Genomic DNA, 21,252 nt, shown 5'->3' with positions numbered 1-21,252 from the left:
CATTGTGAGCTTATCCATGGGATGGAGAATTTATTCCACAAGTGAGACCATGCCTGGGGGGGGAGTGGGATCAGACAAGGGAAGTTTTTCATTGATGTGGCGAGTTGTTTTGATCTGAAATGCACTCTCAAAAGATGTGAAAATAGATTCAATAGTAACTTTCAGAAGGGGAATTGGATAAATATTTGAAAAGGAAAAATAATATATAGGGCTATGGGATAGAGAAAGGGGTGTGGGACCAATTAGATAGGTTTTTCAAAGAGTCGACACAGGCATGATGGGCTGAGTGGCCACTTCCTGTGCTGGATGATTCTATGATTCATTCAGACTAACTCCTGGTCGGAAAGCAAAGTTCCAACAGCTGCAGTTGGGATTGTACTGAGCATTTGTGGTAGTGATAGCAATTCACCACTAACCACAGCATCAAACAGTAAGAAGTCTCGCAACACCAGTTTAAAGTACAACAGCTTTATTTAGAATCACAAGCTTTCAGAGTGCTGTTCCTTCATCAAGTGATTGAAAATGGAGGGTGGGCACTCATCCGATGAAGGAGCAGTGCTCCAAAAGCTCATGATTCCAGATAAACCTGTTGGACTTTAACCTAGTGTTGTGAGACTTCTTACTGTGCCAACCCCAGCCCAACATCAGCATCTCCACCTCATGACAGCATTAAACAGGCAAAGGAGACCTGGTTACAGTCAGCACCAGAAACAAAGGGTAAGGTTATTTCAGCATTGTAGCAGAAAATTGAACTGGACCAAAATGGAATGCCATTGGTCCAGTCGATGCCTATTTGACCCAGAATGATACACTGGCAATGATTTGGTGTTTGTGAATTGCATGTTTAGAGCCAGTTTCACGGGTGTGTGGGTAGTACTCTGTATACGTTTCAGTCATTGGCCAAAGACTCTTTTTGTTCTTTCATGGGATTGAGTGTTGCTGGCAAGGCTAGCACTTGTTTCCATCCCTAATTGTCCTTGAGCTGACTGAATTACCACACCATTTCAGAAGGGCAGTTAAGAGTCAAGCACGTTGCTGTGGCTGTGGAATCATGTAGGCAAGGACGGCAGATTCGCTCCCTTAAAAGGCATTAGTGAGCTAGAGAGCTTCTTATGAAAATCAATGATGGTTTCGTGGTCACCATTACTGAGACTAGCTATATAGATTTTATTAATTGTATTTAAATTCCATCCACAGTGAGATGGGATTTGAACCCGTGTCCCCCAGAGCATTAATCTGGACCTCTGGATTGCTAGTCCAGTGACATTACCATTTCTTCCACTGTTTGAACCTGTAATACAGGCCGACACTCACTCCCAGTGCAATGCCAAGGTGGGGGAGTTCTGCACCATCAGCGGTGCGGTGTCTTCTCAGTTAAACAGACCTCATCTGCCCTTCCAGCTGGATGTACAAAATCCCCATGGCCACTATGTTTTTAAAAAAAAAAGTTCTCCCCAGAATCCTAGTTAATATTTACTGTGCAAGCAACATCATAAAAAAGACAGATTATTGGGTTATTATCACATTATTGTTTTGTGGGAGTTTGCTGTGTGCAAATTGGCTGTTGTGTTTCCTACATTACAACATTGACTACACTTCAAAAGAAGTATTTCATTGTAAAAGCAATTTTTGTACATGCCCTGAAAGATGATATGTAAATACAGGTCCGAAAGATATAGATGTTGCCTGAACGATATGGTTTTTTTGACTGTTTTTCTCTTTTCTCCATTTTACCCATGGACAGGACTATCCGATTTCAGATGTCGACCTGATTCTAAAGAAAGCAAAAGAGCTCCAGGATTCTGCATAATGACAGTTCCAATCTACTCTGTATTCAAGGAAATGCCCCACACACTCTGGCGCATACATGTTCTCTGACACACACATGCATATATACATGCATACATATACACATACATACACACAATTCAGACATGTATATGTACATACACAATGCAAACGTGTACATACACAATGCAGATGTGTACATGCACAATGCAGCTATGTATGTACATACACACACACACACACACACACGCGGTGGGAAAGCGACCAAACCTGCCTCTGCAGTGCCTTCCGGGAAAACTTCTCCACACCCGCAGGGAAGTGTGTGGCTAAAGGTGATCTTTAACTCTGTGCTGTGCAATCCTGTGACTCCCCCAATCTGTCTCCCTCCCTCTCTCCAATATTAATGGATACGCACTATTGGTGCTAAGTATTAGTTATTGCACTCCAAATGAAGATAATGACCTTTTTGTCCAATGAATGAGTATGGTAATGAAATAGATCAATTAAACCCTCATCACAGAGATAAAAGAAGGAAAATTCTTATGCCAATCAGTTATGACTGAAGGTTTAGGTTCCGTAGTGCTATGATGGAGATGTCTAATGTTGGCCTAGTACAATTTAACCTTGGAAATCAGTGGTTCAGAGCTCAGTTGCTTCAGTCTGAATGAAAAACTTTGAAACTTGCTAACGCTCATTGAGCATGAATTCATATCACTACAGTTCAACATGTATTTAAGCTTTCTACTGCACTTCAGCCTCCCATATGAAACCCTTTGTAACTTTTTTTAAAAAATGGAGTGCAGTCGAAGTGTTTAAACCCAAGGGGCTTGTGGGTCCAAATGGGTTGTGTGAAATCTGTCATAACAATCCCAATTCTCTCAAACTTCCCCCTAACAATCCTCATTCCACGTTGGTTTAACACCAGGGTTGTCTGAGAAAATCCCAATTCTGCTTAGACACCTGTGGGGAAAATGTTTACGAACTGTGAAGGAATCTCGCCACGTCTGACGCACAAATTCAAAGCTATACAAGAGGGGTTTATACACTCAGAGAAATGTGTGAAGTGATCACATTTGATCTTTGAACAACTGTACCCTAACTGCTAGTGACAGGTTTGGTGATTAATATTGACATGGCCAGTCAGACATGTTAACTAAATGTAACTCCTGCTGTCTTAAACCACCTGGATCCCTGGATGTTTAGTGTTATTTAATCTACCCCCCAATACTAAACCTATTTAGACTTTTTATATTCCAAGACAAATGTCCTTTCTAACAGATGTGATGGTGATATCCAAAACATCTGGGAAAGGTTCCTCCCTTGCCTAATTCCATCCCTATTATTAGCGTCTTAGTTTTAAATGGGTTAATGAGCTAAATATCAACTGCAGCATTTATCCATTGCTGTTGCCAGCAGTGATTTCTAGGCTGAGGTCTCCTAGCAGCATCACTTCTGATTTTGGGATTTGAGTTGTTCTGACACTGGTCATTTCCTGTTTTTTTATAAAAAGAATGTTACAATTGGGCAGGACCAAACCTTCAGCATTCTTGGTGTTCATGCTAATTGAAAGTGCAACCTCAATAGTCACATTCCTTGATCAAGTGAGGGTTTATCATACAATCTTAATGCAATAGGTAGTTGATGATTAGCTGTTTGTGATACATGTACTTGTCCAAAAATTGTCACTTGTTTCTATAAATGTTTGCATGAAATTCCAATCAGCGGAGGGTTAAATCAGTATCTGGTGTGTGTAATTTGGAGGCTTTTCTTTTGATTAGGGCGAGTGATTTGTAAGGTGCAAAGTCCTGCAAGGTTACGTCTGATAACACAACATTCCTGGTTATGTGCCCACTCCCGCCTTCCGCACACCGGCGTTGTCAGCTGTGTTTTTTAAGGTGTGGATGTTTTTCTCTCCACCCTTTCTAACACTGAAGGGTATTTCCAGCTGATTACTGAACCAGTTCATCTGCAATCAGCCAGTACTCTGCTTCGCTTGCGCTGTTAACGAGAGTCTGAAGGGAGAGTAAAGAGCTGTAAGATCACTCGGGAGCTTTCTTCCAGTGTTAGGGGGGCTAGAGGAGTAGAGCATAGTGGCTTTAAAAGCAGAGCACTCACCAGAATTAAAGTGCTGCGATGGGGGAGAGCCTCCTGCAGTGAACCCCATTGTGTTTTTCTTCCATACCTGACCAGTAATGTTTTGTCTTGGTGGATAACTTATCTTTGGTTATCTCTTCAGGTTACACTTTTTGTGTTGTGTTGATGTTCAAGATTTGGAGCATTCTGGGTTTTGATACTGTCCTGTTTTCTGCTTCTGGTCCCCATTGCACCTTTTTCCTGACTTTCCAGCCCCTCTTCCGAGCTAAGGAAGGTCCCGCTTGTCTTTTCACGGGAAAACGGGAACTCTTCTGGTTTGTTGAGCATGCCCAAACAAAAGTAAAGTAAGAAGCCTTTATTATTGGCACTCGGTCAGTTCACACAACACCAAGTAATTTCACCAGAGAGGGTTCAAATGTTTGCCTTCAAGGCCTGTACAGGAATCTTGGGGGTAGGCTAAGGACAGAGTTTAAATCTCTTTCTAATTAATCCCTATATATTCAGAGCTATTGTTACTAACAGATTCTGGATTCAGAATCCGGATTTATCCGCTCAGTCAAGTAACAGCACTTAAAAGCAAAATTGCCCTTTCCAGTCCTAATAAGTCAAAGGTGTAATAGGAGATCATTCAGCCCCTCTAACCTGTTTTCTCACTCAGTTAGATCATGGTTGACTTGTATTTCAACTCCATCAACCTGCTTTGGTTCTGTAATTAATATTTCTCCTACTAAAAATTGATCCCCCTGTCTGTTCTGAAAGATACAATGGATCTTCAGCCTCTATGGCTTTTTGGGGGGAATTTCCAAAACCCCTTGTAAAGAATTTTTTTGTGACATTGCCCCTCCATTAGTAGCTGTAATCTTAAGGTCATGCCCCTTGTCTGGGTTCTGGGAGATGGATTGCTATGGTCTCAGGCTGCCCATGGGGGTTGATGTTTGTACACCTGTGCTTTGTGGGATGGTGCCCAGGACTAAGCCATCAGAATCTCATTCTCCCACTCCCCATGTCAAGGGAATATCCCAATTTATTCCTGGCTATTTGTCTCATTTCAAGTCACAAGAGTTCCTGTACCTGGGAAAGCCCATCTTAGCTTTGTGTCTCTGACATCACGTTAGCTCGGCTTTTGTCTACCCCAGCCTTAATCTCACTCCCACCCTGTCCACCCTCTCTCCCGCGCCCCCATTGACCCTGACCATGAGTGCCCAAGAGTCTGAAAGTTCACACGTTATTTAGTTGGGTAATGGCTTAACGGGCCAGTGCTGTGGTTGGATGGTTTTTAGATCAACGTTTCTTCTTTTGGCTCAATTCACTGGTGGTGCCTGAGGGAAAAGGTCATTCGCCATTACCATGGCACAGGTTCTGTTCTCCCACCCTCCTGATTTGTGCTCACGAGTGTGTCAGTGAGGCCAGATCATGTCAAAAGGTGAAAGCCTTCCAGATTATCATCTGTGTGACAATTTTTTTGTAGGATTTAATTTTCAAATTGTTTGTGGAGTCACATTTATTTGTTGGACTGGTGTTGATTCAGTGTGTTACTTATTCCTTGTGTGTGGAAATGTTTTTTGGATAAGCATTTAAATGGCATCATGGATATCTCAATGGATAAACGGATTTGGATACTATAATTGGCTAGGAGCCAATGAACGGAAAGATATTTTTGCTTTGACCAGAACGTGGTATAATTTCAATGTGGTTTTCAGATATTAGTTTTGAAAGGTTGTTAATTTTATATAACTGTCTTACAAATTTCTGGTGGAAGCACTAAATGCTTCCAACTCTGATCAAAGCAATGAGGATAGATTTGCATTTATGTTTGCAAAGCAAACTGACATTACCCTAAGATTACAGTAATGATTTCAGTTTCAGAACATTCCCTGCTTCTATCCATCCATACTGTCTCTCGGACCTGTGTGTCTGTTCCCCTGCATCTTCTCTCTCTCTCTCGTGCAAGCTTGCATTGTGTGCACCTTTCTCGAGACATAAGTTGACTCTGTCTTGTACATTATCTTTTGGTATCTCACTCATTGACACACACATTCTGTCTGTGTCTTTGTCTTTCTCTGACACACTGCTCTCAAAATTATTATTCTTGCTGTCTCCCTTCCCCTGTCTATCATGAGCTGTAATAAATGGACCGAGTCTCTCTCACCCGATCTTGGTCTGTGCTTCCGCTCCTTTGTCACTCTCTTTCTCTCCAATAACACTGCCTTGCTATACCTGTCGAGAGAAGGGTGACAGAGTGGAACAAAGCATTAAAATGAACATGCAGTGGAAGGTGCTGTTTCTGACGATATGCAGTATTATTTTAGAGTTGGATTGAAGTTGAAAATGGTCAGAATTATGTTCATTTATAACTAATGTGAACTGACCAGTGTCTTGATTGTGTTTTGTTGACATCACAGAACCCTGAGCCATGTTGATGCTATGGCAAGTCTCTCCATCAAGGTGTTTCTCACGATGATTATTTTTGTGTAATATATTTTGCCTCCTGGTAAATCTTGATTGATTTTCCTAACTTGGAGTTGGTAATAATAGATTTCCTATTCAATATTAGGATTGGAGTGTGGAGGTTGTGCAGGCCAGTTTCTGAAGTTAGTTCACTTGTTACCATGCCTGTGGGATACTAGGGGTGTGATGTGGGTATTAGATTCTTCAATTGGAAAGCTTATTCCTTGCCTAAGACAGCTTGCACTCAGTTCTCCTCTGGACGGAGACAGTTTTTGGCCAGGTACTCCCAGCCAGTGAAAAGTAAAGTCTTGGTAAACCTCCTCTGCTTGCAGGATCCAGGTAGAGGAGTATTTCAGCCCTTAATGGTGGGACTGGGAGGGGGAATAGTCCTAGGTTGGTGGGCCAGTAAACTAGCTGCAGGGTACTACATGTACCTGTCTCAGATATAGGATTGTCCAGAATAGGGGAAAGCTAACATGGTTCTGTACACAAGAGCAGATCGAGGCCATGGCACTTTCTGCACACCTTGTCCCTGATGTTTCATTGCAGATCTGTATGTGTGGACAAGGAAAAGGAATGAGACAGAAACAAATTGTTTATCATCCTCCTCCTCCTCCACGTTGGAATATCTGATCTGAGTACCCAACCATACAGTTGAATGACGACTGCTGCATTCACTGGTCATCATTTATAATAAGCAACAAAACAGCCACAAATATTGGTGGCTGAAGTGGGAACTGAAACTTTATTAATCATAAAAACCAGAGGAATGACCAACACTAGTGATGCCCTGCTCTTAAACACTTGACATGTTACCAAGACTGCCATAGGATCCTAGATACAATAAAGCTATTATGTTTATGACTGTTACGCTATGTAAACCATGTGCCATCTGACAGCAGGACTGTGAGGGAGCGATTACCCGTTGTGGTTCTGTAGACCCGATTATGTGTCTTCATTAAATTATTCATGGAAAGGTGATTAAGGCAGCAACAAAACAGATTGCAACACTAAATGACAGTGCAGGAGTGGGTGAATGGCAATTGTTACGCATGATGTAGAGCAACTGGAATATATTGCATGAAAGAGCCGGGGACATATTTTTGCATTGCTCACGGTGTAGGCTCTTAATTCATGACCAAGAATGGTCATTTAATCAACGGCAAGTTTATAGTTTGTATTTTTAAAAGTTCAAATTCCATCAACGCAATGCAGCAAAACAAGAAAATAACTATTTATCTGCTACAGCTCAAACTTTATTTTTGCTGCCCAGAAATAAAAAGTAAATTATTTAACGTTAATTTTTCTTGCTATTGATTATGATGTTGGATTAGTATCTTCCTGTACCCTTCTCCTCCGACCCCCCCCCCACCACCAACGACCCCGCTCCCTGGAATCGCCTGACCAATGGCATTTAATTACTATAATCAGAAGCGGGGTGCGTTAGTCAAATTCCACCCCCCCTCCAAACTTTAACTGAAACCTCTGCGTCTTCTGCAAACCACAAGTCTCTCGCTCCTTGTGAAAGTTTTGGGGGCCAGTTCTTTGGGGTTTCTTTCTGAATAAGCTCCTGATTTGTGTGAATGTTTCAATGAAGGTTTACTTAGTGTGTGACATTTCAATGACTGTTAGTACTGTTTTCCCCCAAAAAAAATGTGCACTTGTATTTAAAATAATTTTACAAATCGCGCTCAAAGTTGACACCTGAATTTTAGAATTGAAAAAAAAATTTGATAGCATATTCTGTTCAAAGCGCATATTGTTAATTGTTGTTTCAAAATAAAAATCTAAGAATTCTATTAATCTTGCTGTTTGTCGCTGTTTGCTCTAGTTCCATTTCGTAGGCCTTTTGCTACCAACTTGATGTCAAGTTTATTTATTACTGTCACAAGTAGGCTTACATTAACACTGCAATGAAGTTACTATGAAAATCCCCTAGTTGCCACACTCCGCTGTCTGTTTGGGTACACACGAGGTGAATTTAGCATGGCCACTGCTCCTAACCACATCTTTCAGACTGGAAGGAAACTGGAGGAAACCCATGCAGAAACAGGAAGAACGTGCAGACTTCACACAGTGACCCAAGCCTGGTCCCTGGCATGTATCTCCCACATATCAATGCACGTCTTTCCAAATGTGGGAGGAAACCGGAGCACCTAGAGGTCCATGCAGACAAGGTGAGAATGTGCAAACCTGGGTCCCTGGTGCTGTGAGGCAGCAATGTTAACCACTGTCTCACCTGTAGCTTGGCGTAAGATATTCTGTCTTTTTCACTAGTTGTTACTCCCCTCATTTCCTCTTCCCCACATTCTGAGTATGGAAACCACTTAATCTCTTGCTCCAATTCCTTCTTTTTGAGGACTTAAAGCTTGCACAGCTCCTCATCTCTCTACCTCCTCCCTCCCTTCAGTTACAAAAAGAAATCATCAAAAAGGGTTAGCGGCATTCACTTCGAGAGCATTGGAATACAGAAATGAAGCTTCATTGTCCACAACCTTGGTCAGACCCCATCTGGAGGGTCGCATTTGATTTTGATACAGGAAGAATATATTGGTCTTGCAAGTGCCACTACAGATTTACTGGAATAATTCATGCCAGGGCCGAATGACTTGCTCCTGTTTCTTTCTCCAGACAATTAAAGCTTGCTTTGTGGTTTAACTTCCTAATCTCTTTTGAATTGTGGCTGTGACAGGCAATCTGAGTTTTGGGCCATCACCTGAAATTCTCTTTTAAAAATAATTTGAACTCAGAAGTGACAACAATTAGAGTTTATCTAAAATATATAAAGGTTTATTCTAATACTATTGAAATGTAGCTGTTCCCAGTGTAATGAAAATCATTGCAGTGCACCTCAGGGAACCTTACTTTATTTACAATGTAGATTACACCTGTTTACAATACATTAAACATTTCCTCATACATATAGCCTAAGGCTTTAATTTGTGCTCCAGCAGCCAAGGTAGGAGAGTGCTGAACTGTGCCCCCCCCCCTCCCCAATTAAGCCTTGGCATTGGTTGTCCCCGGGCATATGATACTGAACCCTGGAACATGCAAGCCTTGGTCATGGAAGAGCATTTGGGTCAGAGTGTCTTTTTCTGAGCTAACAGCTTTCCAGCAGCAAGTTAATGTTTGATGTTGTGTATAACCTGATAATGGTTTGAGGCATTCTGCAACTGGAGGGATAGGAATACATAATTGATAATGAGACAGATTTTCATAGATTCCCTACAGTACAGGAGGAGGCTATTCAGCCCATTGAGTCTGCACTGACTCTGACAGGGTATCTTAAACCAGGCCCCCTCCCCACCCTATTCCCATAAACCCCACATTTACCATGGCAAATCCATCTAATCTACACATCTTGGGACACTTTATCATGGGGAATCATAGAATCCCTACAGTGCAGAAGGAGGCCATTTGGCCCATCAAGCCTGCACTGACTACAATCCCACCCAGGCCTTATCCCCTGCTAATCCCCCTGACACCAAAGAACAATTTAGCATAGCACATCTTTGCATGTGGAAGGAAACCCACACAGACAGAGAACATGCAAACTCCAGACAGTTGTCCGAGGTTGGAATCGAACCTGTGTCCTTGGCATGGTGAAGCAGTAATGCTTACCACTATGCTGCCCATATCTAAGCAGCAATTTAGCACAGCCAATCCACCTTACCTGCACAGCTTTGGACTGTGGGAGGAAACCCACACAGACATTGGGAGAACCTGAGCAAGGTGCTTTGTTGGAGGCTCAGTACAAACTCGATGGGCTGAATGGCCTCCTCTGGTCTGTAGGGATTTTATCAGATGCACGTAGTTAAGTACATACTAAAAAATACATAATATTCAACCACACAAGGCTCTGAATCTAATTATGCTATGACAATAAATGGTAGTAGAAAGGTAAGTAGAAAGTCACCATAGTCCCAGATGACTATAGGTGCTCTCCCCTTTGAGGAGGGGAGCTGACTGCTGGTGATTTAATCTGAGGATCACCACACTTCAGGCAAGAGACAAGATTGGGAAGACGGGGGGCTTCATGAATGACCTCAGCCAGCATAGGAACTGAACCTGTGCTGTCAGCATCACGAACCAGCCAACTGAGCTAAATGGTGGTAGTACAGGGACAAAGCATTGGTCCAGAGTAGGTGTTAATAGCAGAGTAAAGATCAGCACTATCTGAAAACAAAATAGCAGAATGTGTTAGCAGAGTAATGATCAGCACTATCTGAAAACAAAATAGCAGAATGTGTTAGCAGAGTAAATTAGTGCTGTCTAAAAACAAAATGGTTGAATGTGTTAATAGCAGAGTAAAGATCAACACTGTGTGAAAGCATAGTGTTGAGATGCTGGCATTGGACTGGGGTAAACACAGTAAGAAGTCTCACAACACCAGGTTAAAATCCAACACGTTTATTTGATAGTAAACCCACAAGCTTTCGGAAACGCTGTTCCTTCGTCAGGTGTGTAGAAAGTTCAGTTCATGCACCTGATGAAGGAACAACGTTTCCGAAAGCTTGTGGGTTTACTATCAAATAAACGTGTTGGATTTTAACCCGGTGTTGTGAGACTTCTTACTGTGAAAGCATAATAGCAGAATGTGTTCATAGCAGAATAAAGGTCAGTGCTATCCGAACGGTGTTGGGCTGGACTCATTATACACCGAGTTCAGGTAGGAGAGGATAGACAGGATGGGCCGAATGGCTTCCTGCTGTTGATTGCAGGCTGTGGTTTTGGGGGAGGCATTGCCCCTTTAAGGAGGGTTTCAGTATCACTTTCCCGCGCCAGCTGTCTATTTGGATACACTGTATCAGTTTCCATTCACAACGAGGACATTTTCCGGACATGCGGCGGCTGCTGAGTTCCCGCTGGCTGCTGGCCGGAGCCTCGCTGGCGGCCGGAGCCGGCCTGGGCCTGGGCCTGGGCCTGGGCCTGCGGATCCCCCGGGAGGATCTCCGGCCCCTGTCCCGCTTCCCGCTCATCCCGGTGCCGGCGGTGGCCGCCGAGGGGGAGGCCCCGGTACCGGCGCTGCGGTTCGGCCTCCCGGCCACCTCCCAGCTCCGGAGCCGCGACTCGTACGCGCTGTGGTACGAGCCGCGGACCCGGAACGCGGCCTGGGTGCTGGAGCAGCTGGAGGCCGCCCGGCTGAGCCGCTCCTGCTCGGACCGGGGCCGCTGCGAGTTCCGGGAGGACGAGTCGGTTCACGAGTATCACCGCGCCCGGAACAGCGACTTCAAAGGCAGCGGCTTCGACCGGGGTCACCTGGCCGCCGCCGCCAACCACCGGCACAGCCAGAGGAGCATGGAGGACACCTTCTACCTCAGCAATGTGGTGCCCCAGGTAAGCAGGGAAGGCCATTCTGCCCATTGACCTCTACTAGCTCTTCCTTGGATGAGTAGGGGAGGCCATTCTGCCCATTGACCTCTACTAGCTCTTCCTTGGATGAGTAGGGAAGGCCATTCTGCCATTGACCTCCACTGGCTCATTCCCGGATGAGCAGAGAAGGCCATTCCACCCATTAACCTCTACTGGCTCTTCCCTGGAGGAGCAGAGAAGGCCATTCCGCCCATTGACCTCTACTGGCTCTTCCCTGGAGGAGCAGAGAAGGCCATTCTGCCCATTGACCTTTACTGGCTCTTCCCTTCCTTCTTCAGGTGAATGGGAGTTGTGTTCACTAACAGGACATATATGGACACACACTCAATTTACAAGACAATAGTTATCGAGTCTTAAATGTACAGACAGTGTGAGTGGGGAGAGGGCCAAGCACAGGTTAAAGAGATGTGTATTGTCTCCAGCCAGGCCAGTTAGTGAGATTTTACAAGCCCAGCAAGTTGTGGGGGTTACAGATAGTGTGACATGAACCCAAGATCCCAGTTGAGGCCATTCTCACGTGTGGAGAACTTGTATATCAGTTTCTGCTTGATGATTCTGAGTTGTCATGTGTTGTAAAGGCCGCCGTGGAGAACACTTATCCAAATATTAGAGGCTGAATGCCTGTGACTGCTGGAGTGTTCCCCGACAGGAAAGGAACGCTCCTGCCTGGTGATTGTCAAGTGGTGTTCATTCATCCTTTATCATAGTGTCGGGATGGTCTCCCCGATGTACCATGCCTCGGGACATTGGCCAAGTCTCAAGAGTATGTACCGTGTACCTGGTGGATGGTGTTCTCACGTGAGATGATGGCATCCGTGTCGATGATCTGGCACGTCTTGCAAAGGTTGCTGTGGCAGGGCTTGTGGTGTCGTGGTCACTGTTCTCCTGAAGGCTGGGTAGTTTGCTGCGGACAATGGTTTGTTTGAGATTGTGCAGTTGTTTGAAGGCATGAAGTGGGGGTGTGGGGATGACCTTGGCGAGATGTTCGTCTTCATCGATGACATTTCGAAGGCTCTGGCGAACATTTCGTAGCTTCTCCGCTCTGGGGAAGTGCTGGACGATGAAGGGTACTCTGTCTGCCGTGCCCCGAGTTTGTCTTCCACGGAGGTCAGTGCGGTTTTTCACGTTGGAACTGTCGATCGATGAGTCGAGCGCCGTATCCTGTTCTTATGACAGCGTCTTTCAGAGTCTGTAGGTGTCTGTTGCGATCCTCCTCATCTGAGCAGATCCTGTGTATACGGAGGGCTTGTCCATGAAGGATGGCTTCTTTAACATGTTTAGGGTGAAAGCTGGAGAAATGGAGCATTGTGGGTTATCCGTGGGCTTGTGGTACAGTGAGGTGCTGAGGTGACCATCTCTGATGGAGATGCGTGTGTCCAAGAATGCAACCGATTCCGGAGAGTAGCCCATGGTGAGTCTGATGGTGGGATGGGACTTGTTGATGTCATCATATAGTTGTATCGACGATTGTTTGCCATGAATCCAAAGGGAGCAAATGTCATCGATGTATCTAGTGTATAGCGTCAGTTGAAGGTCCTGTACAGTGAAGAGGTCTTTTTCAAACCTGTGCATAAAGATGTTGGCATATTGAGGTGCGAGTTTGGTCCCTATGGCTGTTCTGTGTGCTTGGATGAAGAACTGGTTGTTGAAGTTGAAGACATTGTGGTCCAGGATGAAGCAAATGAGTTGTAGAATTGCATCTGGAGATTGGCAGTTGTCGGTGTTGAGTACTGAGGCAGTTGCAGCAATGCCATCATCGTGGGGGATGCTGGTGTAGAGCGCCGAGACATCCATTGTGACGAGGAGTGCTGCTGGTTCAACTGCTCCATGGGTGCTGAGTTTCTGTGGGAAGTCAGTAGTGTTACGACAGAAACTGGGGGTTCTTTGTATGATGGATTTCAGGATGCCCTCGACGTAGCCTGCCTTTATGACACACCGCAACAGAGAATCACTGAGCAGAAACCGATAGCCAAGTTCCGCACACATGAGGACGGCCTCAACTAGGATCTTGGGTTCATGTCACACTATCTGTAATCCCCATGACTTGTCTGGGCTTGCAAAACCTCACTGGCTGGAGACAATATACATCTCTTTAACCTGTGCTTGGCCCTATTTACCATTTATATAGATGATCTGGAGGAGGGAACCGAGTGCAGCGTGTCGAAATTTGCTGATGACACCAAGATTGGGGGAAAGGCAAATTGTGCGGAGGGTGTGGAGAGTCTGCAGAAGGATCTAGATAGGCTGGGCGAATGGGCCAGGAAATGGCAAATGGAATTTAATGTTGGCAAGTGTGAGGTGGTCCACTTTGGTAGGAAGAATGGTAGGAAGGACTATTACTTAAGTGGCGAAAAACTGCAGCAGGCGACGGTGCAGAGGGACCTCGGGGTCCTTGTGCATGAGTCGCAAAAACCCAGCTTGCAGGTGCAGCAGGTGGTCAGGAAGGCGAATGGGATGCTGGCCTTCATAGCGAGGGGGATTGAATATAAAAGTAGGGAGGTCTTGCTGCAGCTGTATAGGGCATTGGTGAGGCCGCAGCTGGAGTACTGTGTGCAGTTTTGGGCGCCGTACTTACGCAAGGATATTTTGGCCTTGGAGGGAGTGCAGAGGAGGTTTACTAGGCTGATACCGGAGTTGAGGGGGTTGAGCTATGAGGAGAGGCTGAATAAACTAGGCTTGTACTCGTTAGAGTTTAGAAGAATGAGGGGAGATCTCATTGAGATGTATAAGATGATGAATGGGATGGATAGGATAGAGGTGGAGAGACTCTTCCCGCTCAGAAAGGATAGTAGGACTAGGGGGCACAGCCTCAAGATGAAGGGGGGGCGGTTTAGAATGGAGTTGAGGAGGAACTTCTTCACTCAAAGGGTGGTGAATCTCTGGAATTCTCTGCCAGTTGAAGTGGTGGAGGCTACCTCGCTAAATATTTTTAAGACGCGGGTTGATGGGTTTTTGATAAGAGAGGGGATTAAGGGTTATGGGGAGAGGGCGGGAATGTGGAACTGAGACACGACAGATCAGCCATGATCTTATTGAATGGCGGGGCAGGCTCGAAGGGCTAGATGGCCTACTCCTGCTCCTATTTCTTATGTTCTTGTAAATTGAGTTTGTGTCTGTATATGCCCTATTTGTGAACACAACTCCTCACTCACCTGACAAAGAAGCCTGAGCCTCTGAAAGCTTGCACTGCCAAAAAAAACTGTTAGACTTTAACTTGGTGTTGTGAGACTTCTTACTGAGCAGAGAAGGCCATTTAGCCCATTGACCTCTGCTGACTCTTTGCCAGGTGAGCACAGAAGGCCATTCAGCCCATTGGACCTTTGCCTGTACCTCTGCAGGTAAGCAAAGAAGGCCATTCAGCCCTCTGACCTCTGGGTCTTCCCCAGGTCATGATGTGGAGATGCCAGCATTGGACTGGGGTAAACACAGTAAGAAGTCTGACAACACCAGGTTTAAGTCCAACCAATTTATTTTATAGTAAACTCACAAGCCCTGACGAAGGGCAAACCCTGAAAGCTTGTGAGTTTACTGAATGTCAGTGTGATTAAATTTAAATACTAAGCTTTTATTACTAAATCACATTTCTAAACTTAACAGGCATGCTGGGATTAGCTAGAAAAATTGACTGCGTTCTTTGAAAATACAAAACAAGCAAAACAGGCTTTCTCATAAACAACATCTGCAAGTTGTTTTTGCAGTTAGAGACAACATGTGCCGGGCAGTTTCAATAACAAAGCTGAGAGTTTACATATATTGTAGTCACAATTCTCTGTTTCATTAGTTCAGTCCAAAGTCTGTTTTGAGTGCTGCGTTAATCAGTACAGTAAGAAGTCTCACAACGTCAGGTTAAAGTCCAATAGATTTATTTTGAATCATAAGCTTTCAGACTGCTCCTCCTTCCTCAGATGAGTGACTCACCTGATGAAGCAGTAGTGTTCCAAAAGCTCGTGATTCCAAATAAACCTGTTGGACTTTAACCTGGTGTTGTGAGACTTCTTATTGTACCCACCCCAGTCCAACACCAGCATCTCCACATCATGATTAATCAGTATAATGCTGGCTTTTGCCGGTATCGCTATCTCTCTCTCTCCCAGTTTGTTTTCACTTTCTGTAATGTGTTAAGTTTAAGACCTGTTCAATAAAAGAGATTCAACTTCATATCAGTGCCGGCCCCGTCTATTCAGAGGAATGAACGGACCCTACACCAGTACAGCAAATAATTGGGAAAGCTAATAGAATGTTATCATTTATTCTGAAGAGAGTTAAATACAAAAGTAGGGAGGTTGTGTTTAACTTGTACAGGGCATTGGTGAGACCACATCTGGAGAATTGTGTACAATATTGGTCTCCTTATTTAAGGAAAGATGTGGATTTAAAGTAATTGTAGAAGGGTTAGAGGGGAGATGAGAAAACACTTATTCACCCAGATGATGTTAGGGACCTGGAACTCACTGCCCGTAAGAGTGATATAGGCAGAAACTCTGCATTTTAGAAAGTACTTGAATCTTTACTTGGAAAAAACTGTGACCTACGGGACTAAAGACCTGAATGAGGGAAACTGGGTAACTTTTCATTGACCAACATAGTATGATGGCCTGAATGGCCTCCTGTGCTGTATATTTTCTCTGATTTTATAAGGATTCACTGGCTTCATGTTAAATATTATAAACCAATGTGTGTACAAACCTTGTTTGTTTTTGGATTTGTTTGTACTTGCTCTGCTTTATTTTCACTTCTTCCCTCTAGAATCCTAACTTAAATCAAAATGTCTGGAACAAGCTGGAGAAGTATTGTCGGAGCCTGACCAAGGATAACAAGAATGTGTATGTCTGCACTGGACCCCTCTATCTGCCAAGGTATGACCCTGCCTGTCTATCAGGTTATATAGGATAGGACCCAGTGTAAGGCAGGCAGTTCAAAACAACACTTCATACTGCTTAGATGTGAAAGGATTTCTCTGTCCAGCACAGGCCAAGAAAATTCCTGTTATTCCTGATCAACTTGCTCTCAGCAATGATCCCTAAGGTGTTCAGTTTCTTGCCGGGCAGCACAGTGGTTAGCACTGCTGCCTCTCAGTGCCAGGGACCTGAGTTCAATTCCTGGCTTGGGTCACTGTGCGGACTTTGCATGTTCTCCTTGTGTCTGCGTGGGTTTCCTCAGGATGCTCCGGTTTCCCCTCACAGTCCAAAGATGAGCTGGTTAGGTTGATTGACCATGCTAAATCGACCCTTAATGTCAGGGGCATTAGCAGGGTAAATATGTGGGGTAATGGGGATAGGGCCTGGGTGGGATTGTTGTTGGTGCAGACACGATGGGCCGAATGGCCTCCTTCTGCACTGTAAGGAATCTATGAAATCAAATCAATGATTCTGAACAGCCTTGATGGTGAGGTATTGTTTCCGCTGGCTGGGGAATCTAATACACCAGGGTGCAGTCTCAGGATAAGGGATTGATCGTTTAGGACTGAGATGAGGAGAAATTCCTTCACTCGAGTGGAACTTCCTGCCCCAGGGTTACGGGGATAGGGCCAGGATGGGATTGTTGTCAGTGCAGGCTCGATGGGCCAAATGATCTCCTTCTGCACTATAGGGATTCTATGAAAATTAAAATAGTACACAGTTTCCTTGGTTACCTGCAACAATGCCCAAGAGATTGATCTGTAATTGCCCACGGTCTCTGGAACAATCATGGCAACTTTATTGGTAAGTCCCACTTTAGTTTGAAGGGAAATTAATACTTTATTTTGTCCTTTATCATGTTCTGTTTTGTTGCTGAGTGTCCTCGAACAGTACAGCATGCAGTGTAATTGCAGCCAAGCTAACACTGTGTGGAAAGGGAGGAGGAGGAGGGAACTGCTCCCTAATTCTATATATTTGAGGCTGAGATAGGCAGATTTCTGATCACTTTTCAGGAATCTTGGGAGCAGCTGAGAAATGGAGTTGAACCTGAAGATCAATCATGGTCATATTGAATAACAGGAGCAAGCTTGATGGGCTGAATGGCCTGCTCCTGATCTTTACACCTTGTGTCCTGAGGACATGAAAGGTGCTATAGAAATGAAAAGTTCGTTTGTAAAATTGCTTTGTACTTTTTTTATTTAAAACAGGATGGAGCCAGATGGGAAGCTTTATGTGAAATATCAGGTCATCGGGAAGAATAATGTGGCAGTGCCGACGCACATCTTCAAAGTGGTCATCTTGGAGAAGCACAGCGGGGATATCGAACTGCGGTCATACGTAATGCCCAATCAGCCGGTGCCAGAGGATACCCCCCTTGAACGCTTCCTCGTGCCAATCGAAAGCATCGAGCGGGCTTCTGGCCTGCTGTTTGTCAGCAATATTCTAAAAAGAACCAATAATCTAAAGGCCATAACCGCTGGCAGCAAATAACAGCACGTCAGCTCACGGCCAACTTCGGGATGTCCCAGGAGCAAACATTGCTGCTTAATTGTTTGAAATAGTAAAGTTTATTGCCAATTCCCAAGTCACTATATTCAAATTATTTGATCATTTTGAATGTTCTGAAGCATCAAATATCCCTGTTGATACGTTAGTTACACTACATCCTCATCATTACTGAATAACATAACTTTGACGTGCAGAGAAATTACTGTTGAATTACTGGAAGTGGATTATTGTCTGAGTGTTTTATAATTTCTCATGTAGAAAAGGTTATTTCAATGTATCTTGCTGGAGCTTCCAAAGGTCAGAAGGCTCAGGTCACTTTAAAATTCGTTATGGGTGGCACAGTGGTTAACACTGCTGCCTCACAGCACCAGGGACCTGGGTTCAATTCCAGCCTCGGGTCACTGTTTGTGTGGCGTCTGCATGTTCTCCCCATGTCTGCTTGGGTTTCCTCTGGGCACTCCAGTTTCCTCCCACAGTCCAAAGGTGTGCGGGTTAGTGGATTGGCCACGCTAAATTGACTCTAGTGCCAGGAAATAGCAGAGTAAATACGTGGGGTCATGGGAATAGGGCTTGACTACGCTTGTGGTTGGTGAAGACTTGATGGGCAGAATGGCCTCTTCCTGCACTGTTGGATTCTATGATTCATGGGATGAGTGTCAGTGCCAAGACTGGCCCTGCTTCTCATTCCTAGTTGCACCTCACAAGGTATTGGTGAAGCCTGAGTGAGGTAGGTGATTCCACAGTGCTTCCAAAGGAGTTCCAGGATTTTGACACAGCAACAATGATGTACCATAAAGGTACAATGATGTATTGTAAAGATTTGGCAATGCCCAGGTTCCCGTGTGCCTGCTGCCCTTCTGTGAGTCGGCGAGGGTTACTAGTTTGGGAGGTGCTGCCTTGAAAGGTTTGTGTGAACTGTCAGCAGGTGATGCGTTTCTCCGAGGGGTGTTAATGTTCGAAAAATTGTATGTCCTTTATTTCAATAATTAATCCAGGTTTAACTTTTCTACTGTGATATTTTTAATAAACCTTTAATTTTATTTTGTGTGGAGAAAATAAAACTTTTCAAATGCATATTTAAATAATGCATTGGCTGTTTTGGAAACTTACTGACGTGTTAAAGAACATAAGAACTAGGAGCAGGAGTAGGCCATCTGCCCCCTCAAGCCTGCTCTGCCATTCAATAAGATCATGGCTGATCTTTTCATGGATTCAACTTCATTTACCCGCCCGCTCACCGTAACTCTTAATTCCTTTACTGTTCAAAAATCTATTTATTCTTGCCTTAAAATCATTCAATGAGGTAGCCTCAACTGGGCAGGGAATTCCACAGATTCACAATCCTTTGTGTGAAGAGGTTTGGTTTGTACTCGTTAGAGTTTAGAAGAATGAGGGGAGATCTCATTGAGACGTATAAGATGATGAATGGGATGGATAGGATAGAGGTGGAGAGACTCTTACCGCTCAAAAAAGACAGTAGGACTAGGGGGCACAGCCTCAAGATAAAGGGGGGGCGGTGTAGAACGGAGTTGAGGAGGAACTTCTTCACTCAAAGGGTGGTGAATCTCTGGAATTCTCTGCCCGTTGAAGTGGTGGAGGCTGCCTCGCTAAATATTTTTAAGAAGCGGGTTGATGGGTTTTTGATAAGAGAGGGGATTAAGGGTTATGGGGAGAGGGCGGGAAAGTGGAACTGAGACACGACAGATCAGCCATGATCTTATTGAATGGCGGGGCAGGCTCGAAGGGCTAGATGGTCTACTCCTGCTCCTATTTCTTATGTTCTTATGTTCAACTCAGTCCTTAACCTGCTCCCCCTTTGAGGCTATGCCCCCTAGTCCTAATTTCAACCTCCCTGCTTGTATCTTGTCTTATTCCCTTCATAATCTTATGTGTTTCTATAGGATCTCCCCCTCATTCTTCTGAATTCCAATCAGTTCAGCCCCAGTTTACTCAGTCTCTCCTCGTAAGCCAACCCTCTCAACTCTGGAGTCAACCGAGTGAATCTCCTCTGCACCCCCTCCAGTGCCAGTATATCCTTTCTCAAGTAAGGAGACCAAACTGTACACAGTACAGAAAATGGTGGGAAAAGTCTAGCAGGGCTGATAGCATCTGTGAAGAGAGAAACTGAAGAATGTTTCAGTTCAATGACCCTCCATCAGAACAATTATTTTTCAGAAGTGTTTTTACGAAAAGTTGCAGAGCCAGCCAGGCAAAGGAGATTTGTAATCGGTTGGTCACTGAGTTAATATATCTTCTATTGGTCGCACTGAGGGTAAATCTGGTGAAAGAGGAGATGATTTTTAACATTCAGTACCACTTGTTCTGTAATTTGTAAACCCCAGCATCAACAGTTTATTTATTTCTCTTTGATACTAAATTACATTCTTGATCACGAAGGTGTTGTTCGTCTATTTTTCACTGAGTCACTAGTAAATCCCAGTTTGAACTCTATAAAAACCAAATGTAGGTAAATGAAAGATATCACAGAATATGCTTTATTCCAAGCATAATCTGCAATTCTGTAGCGATTATAAATGTGCAGCTCATAAATTTTTAGTCAGAAATTGCCTCAAACTTCAATTTTTTTCTAAAAGTAAATATTTTATTTGTCACACTTACATTAACACTGCAATGAAATTACAGTGAAAATCCCCTAGTCGCCTCACAACGGTGCCTGAGGGAGAATTCAGCGTAGCCAGTGCATCTAACCAGCATGTCTTTCAGACTGTGGGAGGAAACCTCTGCAGACATGGGGAGAATGTGCAAACTCCGCACATCCTGCCCAAGCCGTGAATCAAGTTCGAGTCCCTGGTGCTGTGAGGCAGCAGTGCTAACCACAATCCCACTGTCCTTCTCTACACCCTAGCTATGACTGTAACATGACATTCTGCAGCCTCCTTATCTATGAATGCTATGTATTATTGGTACAGTGTACAAGAAACAACACTATTCACTGTATACTAATACATGTGACAATAATAAAATCAAAACCTATTATTGATAAAACTAATAATAAATAAAACAATGGAAACAAATGGAATTTAAACCTGAAAGGTGTGAGGTGATGCACTTTGGAAGGACTAACAAGGGAAGGACAGTAGGATGCTGAGGATCAGAGGGATCGTGGGTCCATGTCCATAGA

The 21,252-nt window shown here is 44.2% G+C and overlaps 2 protein-coding genes across 5 annotated transcripts in view; both read left to right on the top strand.

Moving 5' to 3' along the window:
* tbc1d13 (TBC1 domain family, member 13) overlaps positions 1 to 8,133 on the top strand; it is a 49,268-nt gene extending 41,135 nt beyond the window's left edge. For all 4 annotated transcript variants that reach the window (XM_080211976.1, XM_080211977.1, XM_080211975.1 and 1 more), the window contains one exon: positions 1,745 to 8,133. In XM_080211976.1, coding sequence (XP_080068102.1) covers positions 1,745 to 1,810 — 66 coding nt within the window. In that variant the 3' untranslated portion in view covers positions 1,811 to 8,133. The remainder of the gene's footprint in view (positions 1 to 1,744) is intronic.
* Positions 8,134 to 11,125: 2,992 nt separating this feature from the next.
* On the top strand, positions 11,126 to 18,181 carry endog (endonuclease G). Its single transcript, XM_080211985.1, has 3 exons — positions 11,126 to 11,667; positions 16,450 to 16,559; positions 17,810 to 18,181. The coding sequence occupies exons 1-3, from the start codon at positions 11,173 to 11,175 to the stop codon at positions 18,090 to 18,092; spliced, it is 888 nt and encodes a 295-aa protein (XP_080068111.1). The 5' UTR covers positions 11,126 to 11,172; the 3' UTR covers positions 18,093 to 18,181.
* The last annotated feature ends 3,071 nt before the right edge of the window (positions 18,182 to 21,252 follow it).

This window comes from Carcharhinus amblyrhynchos, chromosome 25 (genome assembly GCF_965287045.1).
Source record: "Carcharhinus amblyrhynchos chromosome 25, sCarAmb.v2.hapA, whole genome shotgun sequence".
Classification (NCBI taxonomy): domain Eukaryota; kingdom Metazoa; phylum Chordata; class Chondrichthyes; order Carcharhiniformes; family Carcharhinidae; genus Carcharhinus; species Carcharhinus amblyrhynchos.
The sequence above is the reverse complement of the archived record's forward strand: the minus strand, read 5'-3'. Positions and strand labels throughout refer to the sequence as shown.